At 36.0% G+C, this 12,258-nt stretch overlaps 1 protein-coding gene across 1 annotated transcript; it reads right to left on the bottom strand.

The window, feature by feature from the left end:
* Positions 1-1,323: 1,323 nt before the first annotated feature.
* LOC306883887 (solute carrier family 2, facilitated glucose transporter member 9-like) lies at positions 1,324-11,917 on the bottom strand (the record flags this gene model as incomplete). The annotated part of the gene is made up of 12 exons (XM_079439389.1): positions 1,324-1,578; positions 1,755-1,882; positions 3,568-3,643; positions 3,757-3,858; positions 4,630-4,740; positions 6,664-6,851; positions 7,410-7,542; positions 7,670-7,815; positions 7,906-8,030; positions 9,204-9,364; positions 10,795-10,893; positions 11,873-11,917. 12 exons carry the CDS (start codon positions 11,915-11,917, stop codon positions 1,324-1,326), a joined length of 1,569 nt encoding a protein of 522 aa, XP_079295515.1.
* Between the last annotated feature and the right edge of the window lie 341 nt (positions 11,918-12,258).

Raw genomic sequence — 12,258 nt, 5'->3', positions numbered from 1 at the left:
CTTCTCTTTAATTAAGCATTAAATCTGCCTCTTCAGTGAGTTAATGAAGCTCTTCTCTGAATGGCAATGGCGCTCTTTGGCAGAAACCAACAGTGTCTGTATTCAGATCCCGCTTTGTAAGCTTTTTTCACTCCGCACCCTGATGTTCTCAACAAATGGGTTACCACAGGCTCATTTAAAACACTTTTATTTGGTGTGTTATAAAGGTTTGAATACTCTGCAAATATTTTTAGTACATGTGAGGTCAAATACAGTTATAAATATCCATATAAATTAGATTGAAACTCAGATATCATATACAGGTAATACATAGATAATACAGTATACAAGATAACACTATGAATAGAAATTATACTTTAATACTCTACCATTCAAAAGTTTTGGGTTGGTAAGATTTTAAATGGTTTTGAAAGAAGACTTTAATGCTCCCAAGGCTGCATTTATTTCATTTAAAATATTGTAAAATCTGCTCTTCAGGCAGAGTAGAATTTTCAGCAGTCATTACTCAAGTCTTCAGTGGCACATGATCATTCAGAAATCATTCTATGCTGATTATTATTATAAATGTTGAAAACGGCTCAATATTTGTATTTTTTCAAGATTCCTTGAATAATAAAACATTCAAACGAACAGAATTTATTTAAAATATAAATCTTTTGTAACTTCCTAAATGTCTTTAATGCATGAATAAATAATGAATGAATAAATGCAAAAGTGGTAGTGTATATGTACTAATATATATTTACAGCTGTAGTAGTGTATAAAATGTCTGTAAATAAAACACAACACTTTCTGAAAAAAGCAAAGGAATATTTAAAATAACAAGTTTGATCTCAGCCTATTTATAGTTTCTGATGAAGTGGTACATTAGCACCTGAGCGTTACTAAATGATCCAATGCCATTTAACACGCACAATAATATGTGCAAGAGATCACTGCAACAATATATATATATATATATACTCTCATAATAATAAAAATATGTACATGAAGGAATTTCTTTCATAACACAAACATGATCAATAATGAAAAAACATAGTTTGTGATTTCTCAATAACAATATACATGTGGTAACATATGTATATGGCACTGTTCTTGCATAGAAAGTAACACAAAGCTGAGGGTGTTTAAGCATCATTACAAAACTAAATCTGATTCTGAAAACTAATTGTAGCTCATGTTTTGTTATAAGGAGACACAGACCTTCTGTTAGTCTGAGCCCATTGCGCACAAAAGTAAGATATACTTAACTGCGCCTTTCTTAATGCATGACTGATAACTGATCTAATTCCTAAACCTCAAATGCATTTTTTGCTTTTGAGTTTAAGGACAGGAAGAAGAACTGTCGAATTCAAGTGAACCATTTTCAAGCGAGCCGTATCCATTCATCTTTTTCAGTTTGAGCTGGTCCGGGTGAGTGAGGGCCTGGCTCTCTTCCACAGCCTCTTTTGTAGCAAACATCTGACTAATCTCTACAAACGTCTTATTTTTAGTTTCCGGAATAACAAAGTACACGTAGATGGCCACTGACACGCATACGGCACAGAACACCAGATAGCAGTAGGACCCAGCAGACCTCTGTAACAGAGAAATACGAAGTTATTCCTTTTTAAAACAACTTAATTAAATGAAGATGACTGAATTTCACAATGATTGACTCTGACAAATGTTTTGGCGACCACAACCCTGGAAAACCCTTTTCCGATTATACTCTGTGTACCTTTGGCTTTAACTGCATTGAATAGATTTGATACCTGAAGGAACGGAAAGATAAAGCCGATGGTGAAGTTCGACATCCAGTTAAGAGATCCTCCCACTGTGTATGCAGCAGGACGATGGGATTGCTTGAAGAGCTCGGCTGTGATCAGGAACGGAACACCCGCTAAAAAACACACACATTCGTACTAATGATATATTGTGACGTCATCTTTATTTTTCATGTTAAATCGCCTACCTACTCAGAGAAAAAGTGCTGTGAAACCTAGAGCAGTTATATTTTTTTAGCCTAATAAAACTCATACGAGTGCATATTATGAATGCACATGCATGCATGCATTGCTCTTCTGTAGTGCAACAGTTCTTGGAGGGAGGATAATAAACTAGCTTTATGTAGAGCTCGTTATCTCAATATGCAGGAAGCAGAGATTGTTCCACTGCTTAAGTTCTAATCCCTTTTGGTTACAAGTGAAAAATAAGGAGGCACAAGGTGTTATTTCAAATGTAATGAATTCAGGAACAAGCCAAGCGATGGCTTCATTATTTGTGTGTGATAATTGCAGCAGGAGGCGTTCTGCAGTTAAATTGATAAGGAACTCTGCTTGTAATTCATTGTTCATGCAGGATTTTGTCTTAAAAAGCCATATTCATCATTGTTTATGAACAATGAGCCATAAAAAAATCCTAATTAAAGACGTAATTACACCGATTGAGACTGGGGCCTGAGAATGAATTATAGATTTTGGAGTTGGGTTGGATAATGCATCAACTCAGTAAAGCACTTGTAGTCTCATTCATCACTGTAGCAGAGCTACTCCTCTCTGCTCTTATTGTGTGCATAAACTATGAGTCTAATGCTCATGCAGCACTAATAGAGGGAAGTACACACTTTAACTTCCATACTTTGATCTTTGGAACTCCTTAAAATGCCAATGTCTTCTCCTCAACAGCACAATTTATCACTATATCAATTTAATGTAATTTAGTCAAGATGCATTTAATTTCCAAAGCGTCTGTATCCTGTTCTCTGTCCTGTCTAAGAATTACTGAATAATTCATTATATAAAAAAACTGTGGTTCACAATCATGTATGTATCATATTATATTTTTGTGTAGACTAATCAACTCATAAATCTGTATTAGTACAATGTAGCTTATATATTGTGTCCTCACAGAACAACAACAACAACAAAAAAACTAGTAAAATAGTTTTTTAATTGTTGTTTTTAAAATTTTTAAATAAATGAGACTGAAATAACACATTGTTTGAAATAAAATTAAAAAACAAATCTTAATGCAATAATAATTTTTTGCAAGGATAGATAAGGATATATAGAATTAATCCTGATCAACTTTGGAAGTTTGGATTTTTATGGAATACTAAATATTAAATAAGAATTAATTCTATCTTAAAATAAATATTATTAGCATTTTAAGTAATTATTAAAATAATAAAGCTAATAAAAAATATCCACAACTATTTCTGAAAGTTTGAAAGTCTTCACGCTATTCTGAACTAATAAAATATGAATATATTAAATATAGATATATAATATGACTTTGTAAAATTAATCAATATATGACAAAAACCTAGTGCTCAAATAAATAATGAGGTCTATACTGAACTGCAGTTGAGTTTGCTTTTCAAAATTCTACCCCCAGGTGTCGCTATTTCACTATTTGAAGGCGTCATCTGGGACTTAAGGGTCAAAGAGCAGACAACTACTCATTCAATTGAAGCAGTGCTCTACTGAATGTGCCTGAGCATGACTGAAAGTGATGCAGCCATGTAGGTCACTTTAATAAATAGATTAAGAGAAGAATAAAGAGTGACAGACACAAATAACTCACCTGGCCCGATGCAGAATCCAGCGATGATCCCAACCACACACCCCACACTCACATATTTCATAAAAGGCACATGTGTCTGAAAACATGATAGTAGCAAAAAGTGTTATATCACAACAGTTATTTCAATTGGCAGTGAATGCAAGTTAGATTTTAAGTATTTTTCCACTTTATTAACGATATCTCACTTACTTGAAGAATGAGAGCCAGTGTTATCCCAGCACAACATATTCCCATAACACCAAAGCCTCCAATTATCAATGGCCTTCGCCCGAGACGCTCAATGGTGAAACACTGAATGAAAAACAACAGATGCAATGTGGATGTTCACGATAGCCACCTCCTTTTTGTCTTGATCGGATTAATTAGTAACCACTGTCTTGAAAGGAAGAGTTTCTGTGTTTTTTTTGAAAGCAAATGTCGCAGAAGCATAAAGTGGAACCTTGTTTTTTCATTAAGTGCTGCTAAAATTGAGCGCTAAAGCTGTGCACTGTTGACTTAAAGGCGGGTGAAGCTGACATAAGAATGAATAGCTGTAATTTTATAACCAATCTCTAGCTTTCCTCTCGTGTGCCATTCGCCTCCCGAGTGAGGGCCAATTGACACTGACAGCAATGAGTTCTTCTGACTAACAGCGTGCCTCTTTCTCTCCGGTTGCTGCTGGTGCATCACTAAATCCCGGCTAAGCGACGCAACTGGGAGAGAGAGACTGTATCTGGCCTTCATTACAGCTCTGAGATGTGACCCAAGAAAGGAGGCGGCAAAAAACAAGACACATCAGTCTCTCTAACGCTCATCTTATACAGTGATTTTTATGTGTGTCACAGCAGAAAAATACACAACGTGAGCTTGGAAAGATTGAGGGCAAAGCTAAATGAAAATGATTGAGATATGAAGATACGTTCTTCTTCAAATGCAGCAACTCTAGTGAAGTAATAGACCAAGTGATGTCTAATAAACTATTTCGAGTCACTATATAATCCTGTCACATAGTCTTTTACCACTATCAATAATTGAAACAGACAATTTTCACATTGGAAGTATTGGTGGAATATGAAAACTCACCCCTATGAGGCCTGCAACGATCTCTATAGCTCCAGTTCCTACAGTCGTGTACTGGATCGCAGGGGACGGGATTCCAGCGTTCTCAAAGATGTCGTTGGTGTAAAACCAGATCTGAGGAGAAGAGCGAAAGTATAGTGATTTTGGCTTGTACAGGTGGCATATCGTGACTACGAGCAGTTACAGCGTACAACACTTCAGATTCAATTTGAGAGCTGGAGGGCTGTGTGTGAGGTTAGGCAGGGGGGTAATCAGAGGGAATACAGACGGTTTGAGAGCTGCTGGGACTGTAGAGGACACACACGGCCTGCCTCTCTCCTGCTGCTCATGCTGAAGTCAGCCAAGACTCACCACCTGTCAGCCCCATTTACACTGAATACACACACACACAGACGCTCACAGGGTCACCTGCCACCTAAGGGCCCTACAGTCAATGTCATTTAATATTCAAATTTGATATCAAAACCCCACAGGGCAAACATGAAGAGTCCTACTTGGATTGACATCAGCAGCTCACGTACTTTGACAAGATGTATCTATGATTTGGGAAATTAAGACTAAGGTTAAGGCTAGTTTGTAGCCAGATGAGATTGTAAGGAAATGCTGTTCTCTAGTCTAGTGAGAAACATTTTATTTTATTTTATAACAATCTCTGTAAAGACCAACTGAATAATGCAAGTCACTAACATTGTCATATTCAGGTCTCAAATCTCATAGAAAAGAAATGAGATGCTCAATTTTGTTTTGTTTCAGAATCAGTTGAATGAATGTCAATGACTGTAAATGAATTAAACTGATGAATCACCACTGAGATAATGGCTTTTATTTATTGTTTTGTTGTTGGTTGTGGAAATCAGATGGGGTAAAGACATGACAGAAATAGAAATTGCAATTTGACAAACTCCAGATGAAATCTGAAGCCTTTTTTCTTCATTTTGCCGCATAATCTGTGGAATTGTGCAGACTGTGATATGGTAAACAGAGCTGATAGTACTGCACTGTTAGCCAACATCAAACGAATGATTAAATGAACAACAAGCAAGGAGTGAGGGATATGCAGAAGTTTGCGAATGATGGCTGTTTGAATTCTGCTGAGCTCTGGGCATGCAGATTCCGTGTGGGCCTGGTAATGAGCTCTCTATCGGTCTTTATCCTCATTATTACATGAAGAATTAGTCTGCAACCAAACAACATTTCAGGACAATAAAGACATTTCTATAGAAAGAAAAAATAATATAACACACAGTATGCTGGTAAAACCTTTTAATGTGATGCTAGAAACCTTTGCAGAATTCATTTCGGAGAATATTCATAACCTTGATTCTGATAATAATATAGATGCCATTAAAGAGCATTGTAGTGGCAAGTATAAAGGAATGGTGTCAGCTGACAGGTCTGACTTAAACACTACCATCAAACTACTATTGGGGAAAAAATATTTTTTTTTCTGGAATCAGAAGCCAATTGTTAAATTGTTAGTTCTGATTTAAAGGAAGTATTTATAGATAAAAAAAGATCTGCCAAATCCCTATAATCACTATCTTAATGATGTAACAATTAAAAAATGCATCTAATTTGCTTGAATAATAGCCTTTATTCATCACTATAGCAGGGCTGTGCAAATTAGACTGCATAAACACTTAAAAAAAGATTGTAATTTGTTAAGCTCTGATGATAAAAAGTGAGGTTTCTGTCCTCTGTCCACTTAATTATCTAAATAATTAAGCTGAAGTAAAATTAAACTATTTCAAGAAGGTAATATGCTTCCTGAAGAATAAAGAAATGAGAGCCACTTTAAATTAAGGTGCATAGCCACTGCTCTGCTGTGCAGGATGAAACCACTTTGGTTACCTGCTGTTTATTTGATGTTAGAAGAAATCTTGTGAGGCTTTAGAGGCTAAATACTCGCCATACACAGATCCCATCACTGTTCATATTGTTCATATCATTACCTTTCCATTACAAAGGACTCAAAACTCAAATCTCAAAACATGCAATGTAGTCAGCTCTATATGTTAACCAGGATGCTGATCTTACCGCATCAATGCCAGACAGCTGCATACCGATGTTGATGACCACCACGGATAGGACCTGCCAGCGAACAGTGCGATCCAGAATCAGCTGCCAGACAGACACGGTCTCCACTGAGGACAGAGAGCGTTGCTCCTCCTGCATCTCTTCTATCTCTGCCTGGATGTTACATTTGGCTCTGTACCATTTCAAGGCTGCACCAACAAAGTAAACACAAACCATTGGCTTTAATGTTCTTCTATCAGGGGTCAACTGATAAAATCTTTAACATTAGCACTTTGCAATATCCCACCAATACAATCACCTCATGATGACCCATGAACTAACTAAAGAGAAAAAAATAATATGTTAAAAAAACCAATCTTTATCATGTTTTCTAGTAAAAATATCTAATTATTCATAAACTTAAATTTACTTAAATCTATCTACTTAAAAGCCTATCAGAGAATAGGCTGATTTAAGTTTATGTTATCCTATTAGTTGTTGTTTTTTTCTTTTTAAGCAAAACATATCTTATTTTATTCATATATTATCAGCATTTTGTTTTCAGATTTATGCGAATGGGGTACAAATATAATAATTATTTTATTCTTTTTAAGGATGTTTACAAAAATGTTTACTGAATTAAGACAAAAATACAGATTAATAAGATGATCTATAACATATATTATTTAAACAAAAACAGGGTAGATTTGATGTTTGGATGGTTTTAGAAAAATGCTTAAAATCTCAATTAAAAGCATTTGTCTCACCGGTGATAGTGGCATGAACATTGTGCTTCTCAATCAACAAGTAGCGTGGGCTTTCTGGAAACCACGGTAAAAGCATCAGCTGGATAAAGGTGGGGACAACCACAAGAGAGAGAAACAGGGGCCAGTGCTCTTCCTGTCAAACAAAACAGCACAAGTTAAAACAAAATACTGAACTCTATTTCATAACTATTATGAAAAGAGAAGAGCAATGTAACTGTATGATATTAAATTGTTCATTGATGTTAAGTTGCCTGTTGTACCTTTCCCAAAAGTTCATGCAGGCCCAAGATTTGAGCTAAGAAAACCCCAGCACAAATGAAAATGCTAGGCATGAGCCCCAGGAATCCTCTCAGATTTTTAGGAGCAATCTCTCCAAGGTACATGGGCACCACACTAAGAGAGATACCTGGAAGTTGGAGATGAGCAAAGCATGTCAGAATCTATTTGCATCAAGCCTTACTTTGCTATACATGCTTATTTTATAGTTGGGACATACCTGAATGTATTCCTGTTATAAAACGACCAAAGATGACCATTTCGGGCGAACTGCAGATCCTGCTGAACCCCATGAGTGATCCTGCTAAGAACACCAGTACAGTGGAGTTGACCACTGTTCCTTTCCTGCAAAAGCAAACACTGAAGTTCTGCTCTGGCACTGCTCATTAAGGTAGGACAGTCATGCTCGATAGCCGGCCACCTGGGAGTTTAACTATCAAAACCAGATAACTGATGTTCCATGACAGTGCTGCTGGGTGAAATAGCTGCATTCCTTGATTAGTTCTATCAAGTTGTAAACTTTACCCCTGATTTACAGACGGCTGCATCATGTTCTGCGTTATGATCACCTTACTGCTATAAAACATTTTGCTGGACTGAAATTGATTAGAACAATAAATAGGGTCATGAATCATCATCTTTCATTTGCATTTAAATGTCTGCAGTCAAATCTTGTGGCGCCACTCATAGACTCTCAGAACAGACTAGACAGGCGTACTTCCAGAGTCCTTGAGGAGTACAAAATAAAAGTTTAAGGTAGTAAGTTAGGAAATGCACAGTTACAAAGTGGTTAATTGAACAGTTGTGTCTCTATACAACAATATGCTACCACAGCAATAAAAATGAGGTGTTTGGCCATTTCAAATGATGTTTTTTTCTAAAAATTCAAACCTGTTATTTACACATCATCATGTTGTTCCAAACTGGTATGACTTTTGAATAATGTACTTGCTCTTTTCCATGCAATTACAAATAATGCAGACAGAAGCTTTCAAGCAACAAAAAAGACACAAAACATCATTAAAGTATTATAAAATTGATGCATATTATAAAGCTATCCTATGGCTTCAGATGATTTGGATGTAAGTCACACAGATCACTTTTATGACACTTTCACTGAGCTTTTGCCTTGTTTTTGAGGCTTGGAAGCTCTATTCTACATTCACAGTAACTCCATGTAAAGAACGTGATCAGGGCATTATTCAAAATGTATTCTTTAGTGTTACATGGAAGAAAGAGATTCATACAGTTTTGGAGCCACATGGGGGTGAATACATTATAGCATTTTTATTTTTGGTTGAACTAATCACCAACAAAGACGACTGGAACTAACTGGACAGAACAAAATGTCTCCTCTTTTCAGAGTGCAAACAAGGCCATTTACAAGGCAAAGGCAAAGTCTTTCAGTGCAGTCAGAGAGGTCAGGTGAGGTGACAGATGAGGAAAAATCTACCTCAGAGGATTTCCTGGCAGAGTGACCACACCATGCCAGATGTTATGGGTCTCCTCCTGACTTACCTTCCAAATTTGGTGACCAGAGTCCCCACCATCAAAGAGCCGATCAGGCCTCCAATCGCAAACACAGATACGGTGAGTGAATACATGAGCGTCAGGGCCTCCTTGTTTAATCCAGTTCCATTGCGACTTACCACTGTACGGTTATAGAAGTCTTTAATGTACTAGTGAGAGGGAGACGGAGAGACAGAGAGAAATTAAAGAGAATAGTTCACCTAAAAATATTGTTAGCATTTACTCTTGCTGAAAAACTGTTGGACTTCAAAAGACTCAGATTTATCTTGTGCTTTTTCATTTATTTCCATTCATTATTACTTAAGTAAAAAAGCTACAAAATAATAATAAAATCAGTATAAAAGGATCATAAAAGTAGTCCATATGACTACTTCTCACATGTCCCAACTTTATCGCCTTAAGAATAGAGGTTTGGAACAACATAAGAATGATTTTATTGGTCGGTGAACTATTCTTTAAAAAATTTTTTTTTTGGTATTTAACATATAAGACATATGAGACTCAAGAGAGGCACAAGGAAAGGCATCATTTACAGGCATTCCTAATTTCTTCATATTTCAAGTTTTCATATTTCAAATCTCAAAGCTTCTATTCAGTGAAACACACCTCAGCATGGATTTACGTTCATTTATCTCGTGACAAGCTCTACTCTTTTTCTCTTTCTTTGTACACAACTCACTCTCTCTATTGCCTGTGCTTTAAGCTCACAGTCTAATTGAGTTTAATCAGTTTACGTACCTTTTCTTATCTAACCTTAAGTTGGAACAGTGCAGTATAATTTAATAGACTTGGGAAAATTTAACGCAGTCTTTCAGTTTACTCAACAATAGATTCAACTGAACTAAAACCGAGTTTACAAAAACATTGATTGAGTTTCTGCTTCAAAAAAGTAAAAAAAAAACCAAGCAACTGTTTCCACTTGTGATTTTTGGATTTCCATGTTTAAATCCTCTTCATTAGCTTATCATGTTCCAAGAAAAACAGAACAAAACAAAGCCACTTATATAACAGCCAGTCAGGAGACCAGACAGGAAAATTTAAATATTTTCGTCATTAACAGGCTAATGGGGCAGGGCAAATAGGTCCCTACTTATATACATGAAGAGCTGCTAGAGGCAACCACTGCAGCACAACATGCCTGACAAGCCAAGATGAACAAATAACATCAAACTGACTCATCTACAAAAAATGAAAATAAGGCTTCAACACTTTGTTTCTTCAAGTTTCTTGAAAAAGTCTAAAGATAACTTTATCTTTTTGTCCCATATTGATATCCATATCCTCTCTGATTTATTTATGATATATTTAAATCTAATATACAAATTGTAAGTACCTTATGACATATAAAATATATCAATTTATATTAATATTTAAATCATTCCAGATTTCCTTGTAGAAATCAAACTTTTACAACAAGAATGGATAGAATGCACAGAATCATGTTAAAGCAACATTCCCTGAGATCTTGCTTCAGAAGAGCCTCTGTTTAGGCCACTGTGTTTATTTCAGCCTCGAGCCTGATGTGCGTCCCTCTACTGGAAGCCACAACTGCCAGTTGAGGTACTGAGTGAGCTCTTACCCCAGCAGGAGAGTTGACCACAGCTAAGTTGTATCCATATAGCATTGAGCTACCAAAGGAGGTGAGGAAAGCCACTGCCAGCAGAGATGAGGTAAGTTGCTATAAAAACAAACAAGAACATATTTATGGCATGTAAGCTGCAGTTTTCCTTATTTTTTCTTAAAATGGCAAACTATCCTTGTTGTTTCTTTTTCTTCAAAATGCTGTGGCTGAAACTAAGAGCCCTACATGCATGAGCCCTAATGTCAAAGAATCATATAAGTCTCAGGCAGCCTTATGGTGTTTCAAAAGAACAAATTCAGAAATTAAACAAAAACAGACATTTTATAAAAATATAGATAAATAGCGCTTTATCTATATTTATCTATATTCAAAACGCATAAACATTCGTTTTACATTTGTATGACCATTAATATGTGTTGGACTATACAGTATTTAAATTGTATGTGGCACACGTATCTATAAATAAATATATTCAGTCTTATAAACAAATATATTTCATTTATATATTTTTTATAAACATTCTATTCTATTCTAGTGATCTTAAAATGCTGAAGCAATAGTTCAAGTCATATGAAGGAGAGAACAGCTTTCTCATGGTGTGACTTCAGTGGTCGTTACGCTTCAGATCATGAGTGGAAAACTTAATTTGTCCCACTAAGTGGTCAGATACAGTTGCTTATGTGTAGTCCTGCACGTGAGGGAAGATGCTGAGAAAATGTCTTGTGACATTAGCTTAATGCCTTTTCTTTTTTTTCTTCACACCATATCGTACAAAAGAAAAATGTGACATTAAATATTGCATGAAATATAACTGATATGACAATACCTTTTGAAACCTATTATTACGAACCCTTCATCAACCAAAATTCAACAGCCTACTAAAATTAAACTTTAATAAAGTATCATTTGAGAGATCACGTTTAAACTAACTACTAGGCTACTACTGAAGATCCGTAGATGGCAATCAATACGGTTTAAGAGAATGATAAAAACTAAATTAGAGAGAAAACAAAAGCAGATTTATAGCCTAACAAAGTGACACATCATTTAAATAATGATAAAATTGTCTACTTACCGATGTTATTTTGCCTGGACTAAGAATTAACACTTCTTCGGCCATATTCAAGTTATTTATAAGCTACAAGACTTCTTGAGATAAATATGAGTTAAGTTTAGTTAGTTAGTTAGTTTCAACTGGCCGTCTTTCTGCGCTACCGACTTCATCTTGGACGCGAGGGTGTGGTCATAGCGGACTTGAGGGCGTGGTCACAGTAGATTGACAGCCAGTACATCATATGATTGACAGCCAAGCGACCTCTCTTCTCATCAATCCTATCCTGTGCGCGCGCTTCTCGCACTGCTGCACTTCCGACAGAGGCTCGCGTTTCGCAACAAGACCAAGCTTGTACAATCACATGACAGTCAACAACGTGATTCCTGCTGAAATCAATTAGCTAAGTG

This window comes from Barbus barbus (assembly GCF_936440315.1).
Source record: "Barbus barbus genome assembly, chromosome: 18".
Classification (NCBI taxonomy): Eukaryota; Metazoa; Chordata; class Actinopteri; order Cypriniformes; family Cyprinidae; genus Barbus; species Barbus barbus.
Note: the sequence above shows the minus strand (reverse complement) of the source record. Positions and strands in the feature narration are given on the sequence as shown.